The sequence below is a fragment of the Budorcas taxicolor genome, unplaced genomic scaffold (assembly GCF_023091745.1).
Source record: "Budorcas taxicolor isolate Tak-1 unplaced genomic scaffold, Takin1.1 scaffold315, whole genome shotgun sequence".
In the NCBI taxonomy this organism is placed as follows: Eukaryota; Metazoa; Chordata; class Mammalia; order Artiodactyla; family Bovidae; genus Budorcas; species Budorcas taxicolor.
The window spans coordinates 87,187-110,044 of record NW_026292055.1 but is presented as its reverse complement, the minus strand read 5'-3'; the positions used below and the strand labels follow the sequence as shown (position 1 = coordinate 110,044).

Sequence of the window (22,858 nt, the reverse complement as noted above, 5' to 3'; positions counted from 1 at the left end):
ATAACCTCAGATATGGAGACGACACTACCCTTATGGCAGAAAGTGAAGAAGAACTAAAAAGCCTCTTGATGAAAGTGAAAGAGGAGAGTGAAAAAGTTGGCTTAAAGCTCAACATTCAGAAAATTAAGACCATGGCATCCAGTCCCATCACTTCATGACAAATAGATGGGCAAACAGTGGAAACAGTGTCTGACTTTATTTTTCGGGGCTCCAAAATCACTGCAGATGGTGATTGCAGCCATGAAATAAAAAGACACTCCTTGGAAGGAAAGTTATGACGAACCTAGACAGCGTATTAAAAAGCAGAGACATTACTTTGCCAACAAAGGTCCGTCTAGTCAAGGGTATGGTTTCTCCAGTTGTCATGTATGGAAGTGAGAGTTGGACTATAAATATAAAGAAAGCTGAGCACAGAAAAATCGGTGTTTTTGAACTGTGGTGTTGGAGAAGACTCTTGAGAGTCCCTTGGACTGCAAGGAGGTCCAACCAGTCTATCCTAAAGGAGATCAGTCCTGGGTGTTCATTGTAAGGACTGATGTTGAAGCTGAAACTCCAATCCTTTGGCCACCTGATGCGAAGAGCTGACTCATTGGAAAAGACCCTGATGCTGCGAAAGTTTGCGAGCAGGAGGAGAAGGGAATGACAGAGGATGAGGTGGTTGGACGGCATCACCGACTCAATGGACATGGGTTTGGGTGGACTCCGGGAGTTGGTGATGGATAGGGAGGCCTGGCGTGCTGCGGTTCATGGGGTCGCAGAGTCGGACACGACTGAGCGACTGAACTGAACTGAGCTGAGGGACCCCACAAAATGTCGGAGTCGCCAGGGGCTTGAAACCCTCGTCTGACCTGGATTCGCCCGGGGAGACTGTGACCCGGGGTAGCTCAGGCGGTGGTCGCAGAGCAGGCAGTGGAGATCGGTCTCCCCGCACACCCACCCCGCCACACAGAAAGCCGAGCCGCACACAGGAAATGGGTTCTAGGTGCGTTTCTTTGTTTTAAAACCACGGGAGCTTCTGGTGGGCAAAGGATTGTGGGCTGGCACGCCAGGCCCCTGGAAGGAGACGCGGGTGTGAGGCCGGCAGGGGCGAGGGTCTAGGGGAGGCAAGCGGCCCGACTTCCCGCCGGGCTCCGGGCCGCGTCGGGCGTCGCTAAGCCCTCGGCGTCCCGCGCCGTCCGCCCCTGGGCCGCCCCGCTCGCCTCCAGCAGCTCCGTGGTTTGTATCTTTCTTGCTCATAGGAGGAAGGGATCCCGACAAACATGGGTTAATTGACTGAATGAATGTCCTTCCTATCAGGAGGAAAGTAGGACTATGTTGGCGACCGCGGAGACAGCGGAGGGAAACGAGGAGCGGAAATAGCGAACGTAAGCCTTCGGCTTTGCAAACCCCGCAGGCGCCTGGCCAGAGTAGAGCAAGTGGGCATGCTGGCCAGGCTGGAGAAATCAGAAGTCAGGGTCGTGGGCCGGGTCTCTAAGCGTCCGCAGTACTGTAGAAGCCACCGCGGGTGGAGTGTCGGGGGCTATCGTTTTGTAAAAAGCACGGAAACGGAAGGGACCTGTGTGGTCCGTGTTTCCTTGGTCCCGGTTGGAAAGCGGGTCCTTTGGCAGAGTCCTTTGCTCGCATTTCTGCCTCCAGGTTCCTCTGTTCTGTGCAGCCTGGAAGAGCTTCTTTAGAAGGTGGGCGCTAGGCCTCCTCAAAGCTTTTGAGACCCTGGAGTGTGGCCTTGGTAAGTATTAGAGGGACAGCAGCAGCCACCATTAACAGCGGGGCCTTCGATAGCTCAGTTGGTAGAGCGGAGGACTGTAGTGAGTGAGCTGTGGCAATCCTTAGGTCGCTGGTTCGATTCCGGCTCGAAGGACTTCGTAAGATCTTTTTAACCTTCCCTTCCTCGTAAGAGAAAAGCTTACCTAGAAACCCACTGAGTTTGCGCACTGCCGGTGTTCCTTGAAAGATATATGCGGTAAACACTCGAGGTACGGTTATGCTGTCTTGTGGGTTACATGCAAAGGACTGCTAATCTGTGCTTTTAAATAAGGTTTATTATTGCTTATGTGTAATTATTATATGCCTGCTTTTAAAAATCCGGTCCGCGGTCCCACTGCACTCGGTGCTAAGCCAAATGAATTTCCCCAACCACGGCGGGTCCACTGGTCAGCGGACACTGCAGAACAACCTGTAAGGCAAAAGGAAAGCAGCCAAAAGCAGCTGGGGGATTAGCTCAAATGGTAGAGCGCTCGCTTAGCATGCGAGAGGTAGCGGGATCGATGCCCGCATCCTCCAATCGGTTTTTGCCCCGTGCATTGGAAGACTTCTCCAACCGCGAGTGGCTGAACCTTGTGGGTGTTTTGTAATACACAAAGGAGTACGGTAGGCAATGACCAGCTTCACACGCGGTCCTTTTATTTTGCAGGTGAGTCTTTTCCAGGGTCCTTTTTGATCACTGCCTTTTTCTCCTCCCGGTAGCAAAGGCCGTTAACCGTCTTCCGAGAAGACGCAGGTGGAATCCTCCAGCCGCGCCTGCGGGTCGAGCCCGCAAACACCGGCTCAGGTACCCGCTAAACGTGCGAGGGAACCCCGGTGTGCTGACCAATGGCAGCGCGCCTTACTGGGCGGGTAGCCAGCTGTGTCCGCGGCCAATAGGCGTGAGACTTCTTGTTTCCTGGCAGAGCGGGGTCCCGGCACCGCGGCGCTCGGGTTTTGTTTGGGTCCGGGGTGGAGGGCCCGGGTGCCGGGGCCCAGGTGGCGCCTCGCTAGCGGGAGAGGGAGCGGGATCACCGGCCCGGAGAGAGGTGAGGGGCTCTGCGTGGAGTGCGGGCCCCGGCCCCGCCCCCTTCTCAGCCCTCGGCGGCCCGCAGCCCCTCTGGAAGCCCACCCGGCTGGGCCACCCCGCCCCTCGCTCAGGATGGTCCCGCCCCGCCCCCACTCCCGTGGCCTCACCTACGCCCTGCCTTGTTAGCCTCCCTCGAGTGTGAGTCCGCCCCTACCCATCCCAAGCCAACGAGCCGGGGCAAGCTCGGTCCTGGTGTGAGGGTGCTTCGGAGTCGTGGGTCGAGAAGCCATCCCCCGTCCCCAAGTAGGTCTCTATGGGCCACTTTTGTTTAGAGATGCTCAGAATACCGATTACTGACCCACAACTACCAGGTTATCTTTTTCAGGGGCCTCGGTGCTTAGGGGGCGGTATGGAACACCCTTAGGGGGATTAAGCTGCGGTCTCCATGTGAGCAGGTGGCTTCTGCCCAGTTAACTTTGGCTTGGCAAAGGCCACATGTCTAGTTTTCTTTCATAATTAATAGGCATGGGGTAATAAAAAAAAAAAAGAACCAGCCCTTCCAGGGCTCAGGGCGCAGCAGAAAAATGCCGGGTCAGTACTTGTGAAAGCAGAGGAGTGGAGAGAGAGAGCTGTCAATCTCAAGTTAGAAACTTGGTTCTTTCCCTTCTGCTCTTAACTGGAGGTACAGAGTGGCCCATCTTTCAAGCTGGCGTTATGTTGTAGTTGGTGTATCATAGCTAGATTTGGGCAGTTGGACCTCTCTACTCTCATCTTAGGGCTGCAAAGAAGCTTAGAGTCTAGTGTTTCTCGACATACTTAAGTCATTGAGTATTTCATTTTGGAATAGCCACACTGTGGTAAAATAGGGTCCTTTGAAGTCAGTTATAATCCTTAGTGTGGGGACAGAATATTGCTTATTCTTGGCTTTTGCTGGAGGGCCACATGTTCCTTTTTTAAAGGGGAAGAGAGCCTCTTCTTATGGTACTCCCTTAGAGGAGCTCTCATTTACCCAGCGATACCCAAAGAACACGTTTTCATTTTTCTTCCCTCTCCTGCCTACCCCACATTTTCCCCAGCTCTCAGGGCCTGAGTGGTGCAGGAGGATGCTTTCCCAGCCCCACCATGGAGCTGCGCTGTGGGGGATTGCTGTTCAGTTCTCGCTTTGATTCAGGGAACCTAGCCCATGTGGAGAAGGTGGAATCTGTGTCTAATGATGGGGAAGGAGTAGCGGGTGGGGCATCAGCCTCCACCAGCAGCATTGCTTCTTCTCCTGACTATGAATTCAATGTGTGGACCCGACCAGACTGTGCTGAAACGGAATTTGAGAATGGGAACAGGTAAGAAGAAAGTAATGGAGGGTGGAAGAAGGAAGAGAGGCGGGCCCTGCGTCTTCTGTTAGCCCTTTGAGAGTTTGTGCCAGCACACCACCCTTCCTCTCCCACCCCATCCCCCTCATTCTCTACCCAGTAGCCCTTTCCCAGTTTGGCTTGCTCCAGTCCCCCACCCCCACCCCCCACATAGCCCCTCTCCAACCCTCCTGTGTAGAATGATATGTCTCTCCTACTCTGGCCCTCAGGTCGTGGTTCTACTTCAGCGTCCGAGGAGGAACTCCAGGGAAACTCATCAAGATCAATATCATGAACATGAACAAGCAAAGCAAGCTGTATTCCCAGGGCATGGCTCCTTTTGTGCGTACACTGCCCACTCGGCCACGCTGGGAACGCATTCGAGACCGGCCCACCTTTGAGGTAAATTTTCCATGAGGAGGAAAGACAGACTTGGGTCCCTCTGGTGCCAGCTGGAGTCCATGATAAGCCCCTGCCTCAGGAAGCCCAGAAGGAGCTGGTTGTCACGGCGTGTTGCAGAGGGAAGAGTGTTGGTAAAAGTGATGAGGGTGTGAGGTCAGCTCCTGGTGGTCGACCCAGTAGGCTCTTAGTTCTGACACCAATAGCGTGTTGCCCCTCCCTCTTCCTCCTCTGCTCCTCAGATGACAGAGACACAGTTTGTGTTATCCTTCATTCACCGTTTCGTAGAAGGCCGTGGGGCTACCACCTTCTTCGCCTTCTGCTACCCGTTCTCCTACAGTGACTGCCAGGATTTGCTAAGCCAGCTAGACCAGCGCTTTCTGGAGAACAGCCCTACCCACAGCAGGTGCCAACCCCATTCTTTTCCTGTCACGTAGTCCTGGACTGCAGAGCACCTCTGGTACTCCTGGAGCTTGCCCTCAGAGCCCTGACCCCAAACCTCTGTACAGCATGTGGGACTTCGGGTACCCCTGACAGATGTTTCTGTGTGACCTTGACCTTGGCATCCCACCATTCACTCATCACCTGCCTACTTCAAGTCTCTTAATATCCCAGCTCCCATCAGTCACCCAGAATTTAGCCAGCATTGCCACTGCGCAGCACACATTTGTTTTTTCCTGCCCCAAGAGAGGCCACCTCTATGTGTCTATGCAAAGTAGTCTACCTTAGGGCACCATAAACTGGGGAATAGAACTTTAACTTCATCCTGTCCTGTTCCCTGCATTCTGACAATGTAGCTGCTGCTAAGTTGCTTCAGTCATGTCTGACTGTGCGACCCCATAGACGGCAGCCCACCAGGCTCCCCTGTCCCTGGGATCCTGGCAAGAATACTGGAGTGGGTTGCCATTTTCTTCTCCACTGACAATTTAGACCCAACCCAAATCCTCAGGCTCATTTAACAGTGTGAGGGACTAGAAGGCCCCAAAGGTTATGGTAAAGGACCAGATCCTACAAATCCTGGGCTGGTGACCATGCCCACTGGTTGGTAGGACTTCAGGGACTTCTGGCTTCATGACTTTCACATCTACAGCCCCCTGGATACCATCTATTACCACCGGGAGACCCTCTGCTATTCTCTGGATGGACTTCGTGTAGATCTACTGACGATCAGTTCCTGCCATGGGCTTCGAGAAGATCGAGAGCCCCGTCTAGAGCAGCTATTTCCTGATGCCAGCACCCCCCGACCATTCCGTTTCACAGGCAAGAGAGTGAGTAGAAATAGCATAAAGGTAGTACCCTGGCCTTGGCCCAGCCGCAGGCACTGCTGGTAGGTTGAGGCCATATTATCCCTTGGCCCCGTAGACACGACCTCAGCCTGCGTTCTGAGGCAGGTGTGACAGCTCCTATTCCAGCTGCATACTCAACCAGCTGGAAATCCAATGGCTGTTTCCACCTCATCCCACCACCATCCCCACATGGTTACCCTGGTATATAGAGCAAATGACCTAATAACTGCTCTCCTCTTCACCTCAGATATTCTTCTTAAGCAGTAGGGTACACCCCGGGGAGACTCCATCTAGCTTTGTCTTCAACGGTTTTCTGGACTTCATTCTTCGACCTGACGACCCCCGGGCCCAAACCCTACGTCGCCTGTTTGTCTTTAAGCTGATTCCCATGTTGAATCCTGATGGGGTCGTCCGGGGTCACTACCGGTAAGAGGCGTGCCCAGCCACGTGGATTGATCCCAGTCCCCTTATAACCTGAATCTCAGTGGCAGCTGTTAGCCTCGTATGTAGTGTCTGTGTTCCCAGTCCTCTTGCACCCTAACACAGGCAAGTCCCTGTGATCATCCAGTGAGCCGAGAACAAATAGGATCCCATCCAGTGGCACTTTCTAGGGGAGTAAAGCCAGCATATCCATAGGTGCATCTGGGTAGAGGGAGCTGTCTTTTAGCTTTCTGTAGGAGGGGTAACAGCTGACCAGGGAGAGGGCCAGCATCAGTTCTGTCTTTCCTGTTACAGCTTCAGCCTCTCGTTTCCTAAGTCAGTTTCCTTTCCATCTGCCACGTGTCTCCTTCACTGGCCCAGCCCTCAAGCCCCTGCTTTGGTCCTTGTCTCCCTGCAGCACAGACTCGCGTGGAGTGAATCTGAACCGTCAGTACCTGAAGCCTGATGCAGTCCTGCACCCGGCCATCTATGGGGCTAAAGCTGTGCTTCTCTACCACCACGTGCATTCCCGGCTGAACTCCCAGAGTCCCTCTGAGCACCAGCACAGTTCCCATCTCCCTCCTGATGCTCCCCTTTCTGACCCTGAGAAAGCTGACAGTCTCCAAAACAGAGCTCACCTTGGGCGCTCGTCCTGCGGGGATAAACCTGAGGCGTGGACACAGACTGAAGCAGCCGAGCAGAAGCCCAACAGCGTGTGGATTACGCCACAGGAGTCAGCTGAGGTGGAACAGCCGGCCCCCGATGCCATCCCCCCCAGAGAGAGTGGTGTTGCTTACTACGTGGACCTGCACGGACATGCTTCCAAAAGGGGCTGCTTCATGTATGGAAACAGCTTTAGTGATGAGAACACCCAGGTGGGAATCTGCAGAATGTCATGTGAGTGTGGGGAGTGTTACAAGTCAGGAGATGAAGTTCAGGCTATGAACAGAGGAAAGGGCCTTCTGGCAGGAAAGCCTGGGGCTGACAAGAGGCAGCTTATTCTGAGCGAACTCCAGGGGCCAAGAAGGGGCAGCACCTTGTTGTGTTACATCATGACCTCTGAAAGGTCAAGCAACTAGCATCATAGTTTTTCTAGAGTTTCGAACACCAGGGGAGAAGGAGAATTTTATATTATCAGAGAGAAGGGCTTAAAAAGAGGTAGCCTTCCCAATACCTAGAAATATTGTCAAACGTTCACTGAGGATGTAAGCAATGCTGACTACTGCTGAGGGTTCTAAAGGTGTCTGTCTGCTGTGTGAAGGCACATGACCCCACACTAGGCATCTCTTCCTTGCCCCATCCTTTCTTTCTCTCTGTCTCTCCATCTAAGTTGCCTTTTTCCTCACCCAAACAGGTGGAAAATATGCTGTATCCAAAGCTCATCTCCTTGAACTCAGCCCACTTTGACTTCCAGGGCTGCAATTTCTCAGAGAAGAACATGTATGCCCGAGACCGCAGAGATGGCCAGTCTAAAGAGGGAAGCGGCCGGGTTGCAATCTACAAAGCCTCAGGGATAATCCACAGGTTGGGTGGAAACTGAGATACAGTGGATGAAATAGCTGCCCAAAGAAAACAATAACCCGGTGTAGGGCGTGTGAGGGGCAGGGGATGGATGAAGTCTTTCCAGAGGACAGATTCACAACTGTGTGGTTGTCTTTAGTCTGGGACACTACCTTTTGGGGGACCTTTCTTCTGTGATGAAGTGCCAGGGTCAGTTGCTAGTTGCTGGGGATCAGCCCTTTCTATTTGTGCACTCTGCCCCAGCTGATTATCTCATAGACCGCCTAGTTTGTCCCCCATGGTTCTGTCCAGATTCTGTCTGATAAAGGTCTCCGTGTCTTAGCTACACACTTGAATGCAACTACAACACTGGACGCTCAGTAAACAGCATCCCTGCCGCCTGCCATGACAACGGGCGTGCCAGCCCCCCTCCCCCGCCGGCCTTCCCTTCCAGATACACTGTGGAACTGTTTGAGCAGGTACGAATGCAGGGGATGAGTGGGGAAAGGGAAACCTCAAAGTCTGGAAAGGCCTTCACCTCTGCCACCTGACTCTCAGGTCCTCTGAGGCAAGGCTCACCACTGTCGCCGTCTCACTTCTCAACCATGGTGGCGGTTTTCCTCAGTTAATAGGCACCAGGCCTCTGACTGTAAAGGTATCGGGATGAATGGGCACTACTCTGACCCCCAGCCCTGCCGTAGAGACTCTCCTAGCACAGCTGAGTCACATTCTTTGCCTGTGAGCTTATCTTCCCCCTTCTATTGGATTAGTTCCCTCGTGAGTTCAAAGCACCCCCTCTACAGAGGTCCTGATGATCCCGGTGTCCTGGGGCACATGAGAGGAACAGAAACAACTGTGGGTTATAGGAGAGATCCCAGTGCCTTCTCCTGCTGGTGGAACTCCTCCCTGGGGCCATCCCGACAGCCCACCTGCCCCTGCTCATAATGGACGAGGGCCCCAGATGGGCAGCAATTTAGGGGACAGCCCTAAATCCACTTTGCAGTAAACAGCCTGAGCACCACAGTTGACACAGTCATTGAACAAATGTGAGGCCGGCCTCTCCTTCCCTTCCAGTGGGCTGTGCATCCCAAGCCAACACAGCACCCATATATGGAAAAAGCTTCCTGGGTTGGAAGACCAAGACACTGAGCCAAATTGGGTTCCCCACAGGTGGGACGAGCTATGGCCATTGCAGCTCTGGACATGGCGGAGTGTAACCCATGGCCCCGGATCGTGCTGTCAGAGCACAGCAGCCTAACAAACCTCCGGGCCTGGATGCTGAAACACGTGCGCAGCAGCCGAGGCCTGAGCACCACTGTGAACATGAGCGTCAGCAAGAAGAGAGGCTCTCGAACCCCACCCAGAAGTAACAAGTAAGATAAGCAGCGAGGAGGGAGGGGCTGGGGCACTGGAACAGGGCTCTAGAGCAAAGAGTTCCAAGGAATTTGTGTGATTCTGAACTTCCAAAAGAACCATGTGGTGAATGTTTCCAGGGTGAATTCAGATTAGGAAGGATAGTGCATTTTTCGGAATGGGATCCTCTTCCCATTTATGTAGCACTACATACTTCCAAGATGTCGGAAAAGCAGGTTAGGGGATTCGCTGCTCCAGAGCTCAAAATCAAGTAGAACTAGGGTGAGGGTCCCCAGGGGTGGGTCTCACCTTCCTGTAGTTGTGAATGTCTGAGGGGCCAGGGCAGTACCAGGGTGACAATGGGGACTTCACTGGGAGTTAAAGCTGCCCAGGGCTAGCCCACATGGCTCTTAGTATATTCTCAGCAGGAACGTGCACGTGTGAACAGGGGCCCCCAGGCAGCTTGAGATGCCCCACGTTAGATTCCTTATCCATGGACACAGATTCCTCCCTGCCACCTCAGAATGAGTCCCTGAGACTTTTCACCACAGAGGTGACGCTGTACTGAGCATCAGACCAGGGAAGACAATGCAAGACAACCTCCTGGCCCAGGATTAACTGGTGTCTGCTTCTTGCAGCGGACTGCCTGTTTCCTGCTCTGAAAACACCTTGAGCCGCGCACGAAGTTTTAGTACTGGCACAAGTGCTGGTGGCAGCAGCAGCAGCCAGCAAAATTCTCCACAGATGAAGAACTCCCCCAGCTTTCCTTTTCATGGCAGCCGGCCTGCGGGGCTGCCAGGCCTGGGCTCTAGCACCCAAAAGATCAGCCACCGGGTGCTGGGCCCCGTCAGAGGTAAGCTAGTCTGGGAGCCCCTGCAACACGTGTTTGGTTGTTTGGGGCATTGCTGGGGGAAGTGAGAGCTTGAAGATGCACACTCGGCCTGGGACCAAGGGGTGAATCAATAAAATTAGTTTGTAGCAGAATCTGCAGCCTCTTCTGCGACCTTGGTGTTCCCTGCGGCACGAGCTCCAGACGGTACTGTGTGGTAGAGACGGGAGTCCGGGGTCTTGGGTTTCAGCAATGCTGGGAGGCAGGAAGTGCCCAAGGAAGAGTCACTGGCCAGAGCAGGGTCACGCTGAGACATGGAGCCTCCACATCAAGGACAGGGCTGGTCTGTCTTGGGAGCAGGAAGGATAAGGAGGTTTCCTCACAGTCAGTCACAGCACCATGCAGAGATCCTATCCAGGGTCTCTATGGCTGAACTTGTTCCTGGCTTCAGAGCCTGTTCAGAAAGTGTTGGAAGGATGCTAGCTTTTCCAAAGAAACATGGAACTACTACAGACAGCTTCTGTACTAGGCTCACAATCCAGCCCCTTCCAGCAGTAGCCACAGTCCCTCAACTGTGCCCCTAGGTTTGGCCATTAAGACCCTGCTTGACCAGAAACAGGTGGACCTTTAAGGAAAAAGAAGAGGAAGGGACTTCAGAGTTGTTCCTTGGGAGTGACCTGGACTGGAGTAGGGCGACTGTTACAGTGCTATTCCTGGAAATAACACTAGATCAGAAATCAACATTGTATGTGGATTCTGGGCTACAGCAGTCTGGCCAGAGTATAGAGGTTTATACACTAAAAACTGAGCTTTGCTGGTCTTCAAGCTGCACTTGTCCTTGTCAGCACTTCACAGCTGCTCAGCTTGCAACAAAGCTTTTGGTGCAGAGCAGAAACATGCCCTGGCGTCACTGGCTGTGGAAATGACTGCTAATTAGAGCAGCCACAGGAGAGAGAGCAGTGGTCCTCAGCAGCTTTGACCAATAACATGTTGTCCCTGGCAGACCCTAGTTACCTTCTGCTTAGGTTCCAAGCCCCACTCAAAGAGTCTGTCTTCATTGAGAAAGGACACTTTTGTATACTGTTTGAGTATTAAAGCAGTAATAATGCCTTATATTTAAATAGCGTTAAACAGTGAACAAAATAGTACCGCATATTTATTTCATTTAATCCTTACAAGCACCCTGAAGATAGGTGGTATTTCCATTTTTCTAATGAGGAAGCTGAGGGTGCTGAAGGTTCACTGGTCCAAGGTTGCACAGCTATTAAGTGGTAGTTATTCAAACTTAGGTCTTTTTGCCTTCTGGCATACTTGAGTTTCCTATCTTAAATCTGGATACTTTTTCTTCTTTTAATTTCTTTTCCTCTTAACTCATAGAAGAAATATGAACCCTAAATCTTCTTCCCTGACTACAAAAGGGAAACAGTAAAGAGCCTTTTCTAGGTCATCACTGGAGGATTCTAGGCAGTTTTTAGTCAATATTTTATTAACATCTTCCCTACTCTACCCCCTCACCCCCACCCCAATGTAGAGTGCTGTATTAAGCTCCTTGAATGAGAAACCTATGCTGGTTCTTTGTTACTTTCCCCAAATAACTAATAGAAAATAGGCACAGTCAGTACAAAGTAATTGCTGATGGACTGACTCAAAACTTCCTAAGGGACACAGGGCTGTAAACACAGCAGAAAAGTGCACTGTAAGCAAGTGGGGAGCCACTGTTGTAGATAAACACAAGAGTAATCACCCAAAGGATGATCAGTTGAGAAGTGGTTTTGAGGAATGGGTGTGGTTTATGGTTTAATAAGAACACTCCAGAGATGAGAGTGATAGCCAGGACCTCTATGTGTAGAGAGGACGACAAGCAGGCACACTAGCTGATTCGAAGAGCAAACCCTTCCCTGTGGAAATCGGGAAGAAAGGTGGGAGGAAGAAGCTGAAATGTCTTGAAAACAAAAGATTATGTGTTAACAAAGACAATATGGCAGTGACTGTGTTTCTCATGATGGGAACAAAAGATCTGCTTAAGCAAGCTGTCTGTGAACTGTTTATATAGAAATCTAGCAGGGATGGGAGATGGGGTCCTTTGCAGTAGTTTATACATGAGATGACGAATGCCTGTACCAGGGTCTATGAAGGTATATAATCGAAACAAATGGAGGGATTCAGTGGTGGTGGAAGAGAAAGACTAGAGAGCTTCATGGTTACAAGCTAAAGGAGTATGTCATGATGACATTAAGACATTGTCTGAAGAAGAGTGCTGTTTATCTATTTTAGACCTGCTTGGATATCACGAGCTACCTATATGGAGATGTCCTACAGGAAGAAAAAGGATTCTCTAGTGGCTCAGCTGGTAAAGAATCTGCCCACAATGCGGGAGACCTGGGTTCAGTCCCTGGGTTTGAAAGATCCCCTGGAGAAGGGAATGGCTACCCATTGCAGTATTCTGGTGTGCAGAATTCCATGGACTATGTAGTCCATGGGGTCACAAAGAGTCGGACACAATTGAGTCTCACAGGCAGAAAAAGGGCCAAAATGCAGAAAGGTGATATCAGGGTTGTATCTAAGAGTCTTCCACATACAGGTGCAGGTGAAACCAAGTGAGAAGCTATATTCCCCCAGGTAAATTAGCAGCAGCAGCAGCAAATGAGCTTAGAAGCAGAAAGAGAGCTGGTTTGAGAATCAGGACACCCTATGGACTTGTATGAATATTTGTAGGAACAAGAAACTATCTCTGAAGAGGTCAGGAAGATTCCTAATAATGCCAGACAGGAATACTGTAAGGAGCTGAAAGAGCAGACCCAGGGATCTTGACTCCTGTGTTCTCCTGAGGATTTGCTGTTGCTCCAGTTTTTGCCACTTCCATCTCAAAGGCCCTGATAAGACTCCAGGATGGGAGACTAGCCTTGGCGTGGGATAGGGACCTCTGATGCATACTGTGGTACTGGACTTGGCATCTCCAGCTCACACTGGGAAAACTTCATTTTGTCCTGTGCTGTAGCTCTGTGACAGCTCCTGGTTCTACACACCTGGCTCTGGGCCCTCGCCACATCTCGGCATCCTTTGTCTTCCAGATAAGAAAACCATGACCCTCATCTCTATGGAGATCTAACTAAAAAGCATCTGTAAATACACCTTCCAAATCCCCAAACTGGGATTGCTGAAGGGTTTTTTTTTTTTTACTTATGAACTTATTTTTAAGAAAATTCCCACTAATACATAAAAAATATCCCATGTAACTGTAGGTTAGTTAATGGCAGTCCTTTATTGGCTAGAACAGAACATGAGGTTGGGCTATCTAGAAAACGATTTAGGTATCCCAGCCAGCAGCTTAAGGCAGGGCCTCAGGGAACTAACTAGTCTGGTTGGGCCTGTCCTCAGAGGCTGGGGAATGACATTTTAGAAGCCCCAAAGTAGCCAACTTGGGGTGAATAGAAATGTTGCGGGGGCAGGAAGCTGAAAGAGCCTGAGTAGGCCTTGCCTCCCAGCACCCCCCTGGCTATAGTGCCAGATCACTGGGGAATAGCTAATGTCATTGCTGAAGTGGGCAGTTAAGGGGTGTGAAAACAAAGGCAGACAGTTCAGAGGACCTGCTGGGTAGAGGGCGGAGAATAAACAAGCTCCTCCTCCTGTTGGCTACGCATTCATGAAAACAAGGCCGGGCGCAGGGCTGGGGGTGGAGAGAGACACCAGCGAGTTGCCTAGGACACATGACTGAAGAAGGCACTTGCTCTCAGGATCAGGCAAGGACCTGGAGCTCCCTAAACTGCACCCGAGGCGCTCCCTTTCCGGCCTACACAGCAGGCTACTGGTGTAAAGACCAGGCAGGGGCTTAAGAGTAAAGCAGGGAGCCTTCAGCCATCAGCCTACCACGGCCACTCTAATCCATCCCAGCTCTGGCACTTAAAGCTGAGATTACCAGAACTCTTTCCTGGCCTCCGTGATGCCTTGTCTCAGCTGGTTGGCAACTTCTGGTGGAGCACCTCAAGGCCAATGAGTAGTAGAGGTTCCTTTGAGAAGTGAGTCAAAGGACATAGGAAGCCTCCAGGCCTCTAGCTCCATTACCACTTTTACCTTTTCCCATGAAAACAGAAGTTTCATGTTAAATAGCCATATGCCCTTAGATTAAAACTTACCTGATGGCAGGAAATGTTTCCTAACACATCTGTTTATTCCCTTATCACCTAGCAACACGCTTGGCACTTATTAAATGATTTCCAAATATTTGTTGAACAAATAAAAGGCAAGAAGCTGGGAGGTGAATGGAGGCTTGCCTGCCTATCCACCCCTCAAAGGGCATTAATCAGGTCTGTGATAGTCCTAGGGATCCAGTGAGACCTGAGTGCTACTTGGAGGGACAGTTCTAAAGATGTCTGGGGAAAGTGGGGATGGTACCCTAGGCAAAGGGTACACAACTGCTCCAGAATTGTGAGCCCTCAGAATATCCATTCTGACTCAAACGGTGGTGAGATGCAGTCTAGCTCTGCGTCTTGGGCCTCTGCCCAGGACTGACCTGCCACTCCCAGATGGAACCTTGGGGCTGATGACCATGCTGCACCCTCTCAGAACTGGTCACAGATGCACAGCTGGTCCCATCACCACTTGCGCTCTGCCTTAAGCTGCCGTTTCTATAGTTTAGAACCAAGAAGAGTTGGAGCTCCTCCTTTTAACTTCTCACAATGAGACTGGATAAGCCTGGATGACACCAGGGCCCAGAAGTCAAAACATGAGAAGCTGGGCTGTGTGCTTTTGCTGCCAAATTTACAAGCAGGCCCCGCCACATCTTAAGACAGGCTTTTAAGTGATGACATGCTACCTTTAAATGCCTCCCATTTTTCAGATTAGGCCTCTCTCCTAAACCAAACTTGTTTCCTATCCTGAAACTCTCTTTAGTGGCAGGATTCCAGGGATATATCCTTAATATCTTTCCCTTGATCCTTACATTTCACTTGGCATTTTTTATATCATTTGCTCATTTTGCTTTGTATCTTGAGTGTCACTTAGCTCCCTACTGGAACCTACAAACGTCCCAGAGGCCTTCACTCTTGCTTGCACTCTCTTATCCTTTATTGGGGTAGGGTGAAGCTTCATCCCCTAACATGGTTCCAGCATCCTTGTGTGTCAGATCATCTATTTCTTGGTGTTTCTCCCTCTGTCATAAAGTTCATTATCTGAAGTGACCCAAGTGCACTGCCACTTGACATCATCTTGACATCCCTGTTTTAACTGAAGCCATTACCAAGATCTAGGCTGTGCAGCATCTCTTGAGTCTTTGGAGGTGGATAATGTTTCAAGTTATTTAACTGTGGCCATGAGTCCCTGACTTCGGTTGTTTTGTTGGCATCGCTGTGCCAACTCTTACTAGCTCCTAAGGTCTGGTTGTCTTTGACTCCTGTCTGTGGTCTTATACTCTAATTGGTACCCAGCATCTCGGCAACCTCCTCAAAGCTAGAGTAGCTTCCTTCTGAGATCGCTCCCTTTCTTCTTGTCCTTTTTCATACAAGCATCAGTTTTTTTAAATTTGGTTTGGGAATGTTCTTGAAGTACCCTTGTCACTGCTAGTGGAGTTAGACAAGATAAAACTCCTGTTACCTACTTCCTACTTTTTACATGAGGCTTTTTACACATAACACATGTTGCTTTATCAGAAATCAGCTGGCATCCTATAACCAGCATCAAATTCAGCTCCACAGAAGTTAATGGCTCATTTGGTTTGAGAACATTTGGTACCTGCTGTCCCCCTATGATGAGGAGGGACCTGCCATGCCTGAGCACCTCCCTGCCCCTTCTCATCACCATCTACCCAACTGGGACCCCACCTTTCAGAATCTGTAGCAGTGAGGCTCTAGCCACAAAGAAGGGACCAAGAGAGCTGCCCTTTCAGAGTATAACCATATGCCCTTAGACAGGGATTGAGTCAGCTCATGGTCTGCAGTGAGTGTCTGCTATCCAGGCAAACAAAATGTTTAAGGTCTTTGTTTTTCCAGGCCCTGAGATACAGTGTTCGAAACATAGTGTTGGAAAAGACCAGGTCCCTACCCTCAAGAAACTCAAAGTTTCTATTAGAATATTAGCTAACATTTATTGAGTGTTTACTATGTGCCAGGCACTGTTATAAGTACTTTACGTATACTAACATTTAGTTAAGGAGACAGAAACCATAAACAGTTACTTGCTGAGGGAACAAAGAAAAAGAAAAGAGAACAATTAATTTTACTATTAATGGTCAGGGAGGCTTTCAAAGAGGTGACATTTGAGATGGAACATATAAGATGTCCAGAGTTCACTGGAAGAAGAAACAGGCATTGCAGAGGAAGAGCATAGCCAGTAGCCACAGAAGCTATAGCAGAGGAGCAAGTCAGCATCCTACTGAGGGTGTGTAAACTGGACCCACAGTAGGTGGGGCTTTGAATGCCATGTTCAAACGTTTGAACTTCATCCTGTAAAAGACCTTTAGCATCTCCCCACTGTCTGAGTCAAAATGATTTTTGATCAGGTTTGTATTTTAGAATAATAATTTCTGGCACCTGTGTGAAGGATGAATTATAAAAGGGAATAGACTCAAGCTAGGGAGGCCAGTGGAGAATATTTTTTTAAAAGCCTGGATGAGAGAGAAAGATTGTATCTGGACACTGGTAATGGCAAAGGTGAATAAAGAGGGAATTCAAGAGAAGGCAGTGGGTGAACTGTCCAGTTTTGGGTTAAATACAAATCCAAATGTGAAGGAGTCGAAAGATGAAACAAAAGTTTCTAGCAGATTTTTCACCAAGATACGGAGAAGGAAAGGAAGCAAGGGGTCATGAGACACTGCTAGGTAGAAACAACCCGTAGACAGAACTGCAGCTCAGGAAAAAAGGGCGAGAGGGAGACTTAGTTTTGACCACAAAGAGCAGGAGAGAAGGATAAAATGGTGAGGGATACTGGCATTTAGGGACAGGACAAGTAGTTGAAGAGGGGCATTTAGAGGGAGGAGAAAAAGCCAAGCTCAGTAACTTAAGAAGGAACTGGTGTGAGTAGGCTAGTTTGCTACAGAGGTAAAGCAGGATGAGGGCTGGATGAACAAGGAGAGCTGGAGTAAGTGATGAGGTCTTTCTACCCATCTTAGATTTACTTCAGAAGAGGGATGCTGGTATGATAACAAGCTGGAAAACAGGCATCTGCTGACAAGGGAAAGCCAGTGGGGCAGTGGAGTGACAATACCTCATTTATTTGCCCTTTTATCTGCTTGTGTCCCTTCTACTCAGAGCCCCGAAGCCAGGACAGGAGACAGCGGCAGCAGCCAGTGACCCATCGCCCTACTTCAAGCAGCCTGGCCCCATCCCCAACTCCTGCTAGTTCTAACCTAGCCTCTTCACACATGGGCTCCTGCCTACTGCCCAACTCACTCAGCATATCAGGTCTGTACTCACTGCCACTGAAATCTGGGTTGGTCAACCTCCTTCCTTCTCTACATCCCAGGGTGTAGGCCAGAGTCCTGACTAGGCTTGAAGAAACCCCTCCAGCTCTGCTGACATATGACCTGCACCGTCTTCTTGACTTCCTGTTATGCAGGCCACTCCAGACCAGGGCCGTCAGTTATCCTCCTGGATTATCCTAAATCCCTAAACTAATATCCATGCCCTTGTACAGGAAGCTGGAATTTTATGAATGTCTTTGTATAATAAAATAAGCTACCACTTACTGAGCATTTACTATGTGCCAGGCACTGCTCTAAGCACATTATCTCATTTAATCTTATTTTTACAGTTGGACCTGAGGACTTCTCCTGCCTGCTATTTATTCACACTCCCTGACTCCAGGAGCTGGGCAACATTAGACGAAACTGAAGAATGAAAACAGCATAGGCCTTTTCACCCATCATCACCACACATGTTATGGGATCGTGTCATTCACATAGAGAGCCTAGACCATCTCCTTTCCTTTTAGGTTCTAGACCCAGCCATGTAAGGGACTGGATGGGAATGATTTCTAAGACTCCAGTCTGACATCTTCTGCCTCCCTCAGAGCCTGCTACTCCCAACCTGTTAACTCTCTTCGGTGGGTAGCCCTGAATCCACCGGTCTTGGTGCTGCTTGATCCTTAAATGCTTACACACACAACTGGGATAACACTAACAAATTCAAAGCAGTTCAGCTTGAGTGGGTTCTGAGTCAAGCTCCAAGTTGCCATTCCACCCCTTGGACCAGACTAGAGCATGCAGTGCTTCTGAATGAGGGGCAGTTTTGCACAACAGTGGACATTTGCCAATGTCTGGAGAAATTTTTTGATTGTTACAGTGAGGAGGAGGCAGGAGAAGAAATGCCACCTGCTGAGTCGAGGCCAGAGATGCTGCTAAACATCCTGAAACACACAAGGCAGCCCCCCACAACAAAGAATAATCCAGTCCAAAATGTCAACAGTGCCAGCATTGAGAAACCCGGATGGAAAGGAAGTTACCTCTTCTCCATGGCCCTGTCCTGATCCCAGTTTCCTTTGTTCCCTAGGGAGCAGCTGCTCATTCCTGTCTTCAGGAGACAAGACAGAGGCCGTCATGGTGATTGGGAAAGGTCTGCTGGGGGCTGGACCTCGGATCCCCTGTATTAGGACCCGACTACAGGTAACATTTTGGGGTCTTCCCCACCCCCAGCTAACAACTCTTGGCAGAGCCGAGCAAGGCGCTATTCACCTGGGGAGCGGGAGGGAAAATGCCCAGCACTGCTTTACATCCTTGCCCCAGAACCACAGCAGAGAGCTGCTCTGATGCCTGAATGCCTGTCTGTCAAGTGCCTCCCATCCCCTTCAGCCAGGTCTCTTGCTTGCTTCCAGTCCCAGCATCCCTGCCAAACATACCCTCACCTCAGCCTGCTAGCTTTGGCTTTGCCTGCCCCTGCCCTTAGCTTCTCCTCTCTTTCTGCCCAGACCTGCCCGAGGAGACTACCCGCCAGGAGGGGTCCCGGATTCCCCAGGTAACACTCTGGTTGCTGCTCCTAGGACCAGCTGTGCCACCCGCCCCGATTCAGTCCAGATCCCCATACTAGGCTGACTGAAGTTGGGTACAGGCAGAAGCTGCCTGGATGGGTGAAGCTTAAGCTGCTCTGGCAGCGGCTGAGGCAGTGAAGGCTCTGAAGCAGACCTACTAATACTCCAACATCTTTCCACATCGTGCTTTTCTACTCCTCCAGATCTTGGCTGTGGTATAGCCATGAAGGATAAATGCTGGGTCCTTTCGCCTCCCCTAGTTAAGTAAAGCTTGGACTGTATAATCATAGACTGAACCCGAGTTTTTTAGCTATTATCCTGCCTGACCCTCTCAGCTAGGCATAGTGCCCAAGAACTCAAGGTCCTAGTACCCATGCTGACCCCTATACTACACTTGTACACATGGAAACTAGAAGGAAACCTAGAAGCAAGAATGTCCATGGAAGAATCCAGCCTCTTAGCCTCCCCCTGTCCATACAGGCTAGGCCCAGGTTGGCCCAGGGCTCACCGCCGACTCGCAGAGGGATGAGAGGCTCTTCGGGCCCCACATCCCCTATCCCCCAGACCAAGAAGAACAGTGAGCCGGAGCTGGGACCCCGCTGCACACCACGGTGAGCACCAGTGTCCAGCCCCTCATTCCACCTCTTATTCCCATTTCTGCCATTCAGGACCATTTTCTTCCTCCCCTTCTCCCTTTGACCCCTTAAAGACTAAATGTACCTCCATTAAGAATCCAGTCGCTGACTTTTTTTCCATCATGCTCTCAGTCTTCACTCCAGCAGACAAGAGAACAACTTCCAGTCAGGGCCTCAGGCACCCCTATCAGACCACCCCATCTTGTCTGTCTCATGTCCCAGCCCCTGGCTAAAAGACCAGAAGAAGGGCTGAGTTTTCAACCCTGATTCCTCTCTTTTCTCTGTTGCAGGCTGCCTCAGGCCGGGCCCCCGCGGCCCCGCTCCGCCCCCGCCTTTTCTCCTATTTCCTGTAGTCTGTCTGGCTCCCAGTCTCGGATTTGTTATAGTGGGGGGCCCTTGGGCCAAACCGAGGTTTGTTTTGTCCCTAAATCTCCCCCATTCACTGTTTCTCCCCGGGTCTGATGCCTTCAAGCCCAGGATATGACCCCACAATGGGGAACACAGTGACAAATGTGCTAGTCCCCTTTTTCAGCTGCTGATTCCATGTGACAACTCTATGTAACTTCTTAGAACACCCAACACACTGTTCTGAGACATTGCAAAGCATCACCTTGAGACAGGACAAAGCAGGGACCTGCCACCCCTTCCCTCCCTCCACAGCACAAGATTTTGGGACCACAAATATATATATATTTTTTTATATTAGGGGGAGGGAGTAGAAAAGAAAGTAGCCCCTATACTGGGCCCTATTCAGTGGCAGCTTCTTGTTCCATAGGGTTAAGGAAGACTTTGAGGAAATAAAAGTTGTTTGGAAAAATCCAGGTGTAGTTGCTTTGTATGCTGTGATGGGTAGAAGGGATGAAGTGAAGTGTGAAGGCCCCTCACACCCTCCATCTTGCCTCAGACTATGTCCTGGAACCCTAGAAAAGAGGGGGAAAGACCTGAGGTAAGGAAAATGCTGCAGCTTTCCTCTGGGGCTATCCTTCAGAATCAACTCCCATCCAGCCTGTTCCCCCTTACAGTTCTCACCCGCTGTTACAGGTTGGTTTACAAGCCCTTCATACAACCTCCCCCCATCCCACTCTTATCTATGACTTAGGTCTATAGTAGCCACCCCCTACATAAGCGCCCTGTGCCCCTGAAATAGAATTCTCTATTTCTGCAACCCCCCCCCCCCATAAAAAAATTATGCCTAAAGACCTAACAGCCTTGGAAAAGTAAGGACTATTTTAAGTGAAGAGCCCAAATCCTCATACTTGGATGGCATCCTCATTACCTTTATTCCTTAGGGTGCCAGTACCTCCTTGCACCCATACTATCAACTTGGAAATCGGGAACGACATGAAGATGGGGACTGAATGGGTTGACCGTACCCACTCCGTTCTAGCAAGGAGCAGTTTAAGGGGGAAGGGGGCTGGGCACTCGCTACTTCGTGCGGATAAAGGGGCCCATTTCTGGACTGTATCACGCTTGGCCCAACACGTTCCGATTTGAAGTCTGGAACCCTGCAGGCCCTGGCGCGGCCTTCCCGCTCACTCTCCAGGGGCTAGGCGCTACAGCCCCGGACCGTTACCTGGGGCAGAAAAAGCGCCACTCTCATTCCTGCTTCTTGGGATTGTTGACAGCCACGTAGTGATAGAGAACGACAAGCAGGAAGAGCGACACGCCCAGCATGTTGGCGAAGATGGCGAGCTGCACGTCCGTGATCATGCTGAGGAGAAGAGGAGGGCCTGAGCCGCGGGCCAGCGCACTCCTCGCCCAAACCAGGACCCGTCCTTGGCCCCCGCCCTGGTCCAGTCACCGCCTATGGGTCGGGGATCGAGCCTGCCTGCTTCTTACCTGATCAGCAGGGCTCGGCTCCGACGCGGTCTAGGGACTAGCTTGTAGTAAACCTGGACCGGAAGTCTGCAGCGCCAATTCGGCTCCAAACCAGGCATTTCCGGGTATGAGGCTCGGCCGGTAAGGCTCTCTAGCCTCAGCGTCTCGCCTGCTCCCGCGGCGCTCTCGCGAGGGGCGGGGTCTTGGGTCGGGCCAAAGAGGGAGGGGCCGTCGTGTGGGTCGCGGGGCGGACGCGCACTCCAGACGCCGCGCGGCGCAGCTGATTGCAGCTGGCGCTTCCCGGAACGAGGTTAGCGGCCCTAGGGCAACCTCGCTGGAGCTAAGGAGTGGGCTAGAGTGAGGGTGCGGCGGCCGGGCCGGGCAAGGAGCTCGGCTTGAGCCTAGACGGTTTCCCTCCCCACCCCACCCCCGCCACTCTCCTGTCCCGGGCCCCCTCGCTGCTGCCCATCCTTCGCTTCCCGGCCCGGCCAGGTGCTTCCTTTGCGCCCTGCCCTCAGGGCCCCCTCCCTGGCCCGGGCGGGGGGGAGAGGGATGAGAAGGCGGTATAGAATGGGGACTGGAGTGGGGCGGCCGGGTCCCTCTCCTTGGCGCGCCAGCCTTACTGCCCGACATACGCCAAAAAGAACGATCATGCCTGTGATCTGACCGGTGCCTCCCTTAGTCGGACTCCCTCCCTCCATCCCACCCCAAGAGGTGGGCGTCGGAAATAGGGCGGACCCTCCTGCAATCAAAACCCAAGCCGTGGGACTTGGGCCAAGTGGGAAATCACCCCCCGGATGTCAGGGAGGGGGGAAAGGAGGAAGGGCTGGGAGCGGCAAAAGGGGTCGTGTGGGTGGTAAGCAGAGTGGGCCACCGAGGAGAAGAAAAGATGACAGTGGGCAGATGTCCGAGGGTCTCTCCTGAGGGGAGAGGCAGCCCGGGGCTTTACAACCCTCTGCCCAGCCCAAACCTACTCCCCCTCACTTCTTGCTTTCCCTCAGCTTCACCATAAAAGGGAACGGCACTAAGCCAGGCTGGGGCCGGGGGCTGGGCTGTTGCTCTGGAGCTGTCAGGGGTAATGGAAGCCAGTTGCTTTGCGGTAGAGGGGGGCCAGGGCTCAGGGGACGCCTCTGGTTCTCTGAGCCAAAGAAAACTACAGGAGCTGCTATGGGGCTGGAATAGCTGGGTGAGGGGGCTGACTGCTCCCTGTGTGCACAGTGAGCGAAGGGTGCACTCACTAGCCGGGAGTGGGCTTCCCTGACTTGTGACCATCAGCAGTTTGTCCTCCATGCTCCAGCCCAGTGACTCCTAAACTCGGTCTCTGCCTTTAGCGGTCTGTAGTTCCCCGGCCTCCCCTACCTCATCACCCAGCCCCCACCCAGTATTTCCCAGAAGTTTCCTATTTAGAATCCCAAGCCCATGTTCCCTGCACATAACAAAGTGAAACCCCAGCCGTGTACTCACTCCCTCAAGTGTCCTTCAGTGAGCAGTCTGTTCCCAGCTCTGCTCTGGGAGAATGAGGGTCTGGGTCTTAAGGGATTACTCAT

The 22,858-nt window shown here is 51.4% G+C and overlaps 1 protein-coding gene and 2 non-coding genes across 3 annotated transcripts; all 3 read left to right on the top strand.

Moving 5' to 3' along the window:
- Positions 1-1,769: 1,769 nt before the first annotated feature.
- Positions 1,770-1,858, top strand: TRNAY-GUA (transfer RNA tyrosine (anticodon GUA)). Its single transcript is given in 2 exon segments — positions 1,770-1,806; positions 1,823-1,858. It is a non-coding gene; the product is annotated as a tRNA-Tyr (tRNA).
- A 349-nt stretch (positions 1,859-2,207) lies between these two features.
- TRNAA-AGC (transfer RNA alanine (anticodon AGC)) lies at positions 2,208-2,280 on the top strand. Its single transcript has one exon. It is a non-coding gene; the product is annotated as a tRNA-Ala (tRNA).
- Positions 2,281-2,720: 440 nt separating this feature from the next.
- On the top strand, positions 2,721-20,109 carry LOC128071271 (cytosolic carboxypeptidase-like protein 5). Its single transcript, XM_052664161.1, has 15 exons — positions 2,721-2,789; positions 3,847-4,107; positions 4,347-4,518; positions 4,758-4,921; positions 5,606-5,783; positions 6,049-6,227; positions 6,640-7,096; positions 7,576-7,745; positions 8,065-8,200; positions 8,892-9,094; positions 9,713-9,927; positions 17,145-17,297; positions 18,384-18,496; positions 19,339-19,469; positions 19,784-20,109. The coding sequence occupies exons 2-15, from the start codon at positions 3,893-3,895 to the stop codon at positions 19,953-19,955; spliced, it is 2,658 nt and encodes an 885-aa protein (XP_052520121.1). The 5' UTR covers positions 2,721-2,789; positions 3,847-3,892; the 3' UTR covers positions 19,956-20,109.
- Positions 20,110-22,858: the final 2,749 nt, after the last annotated feature.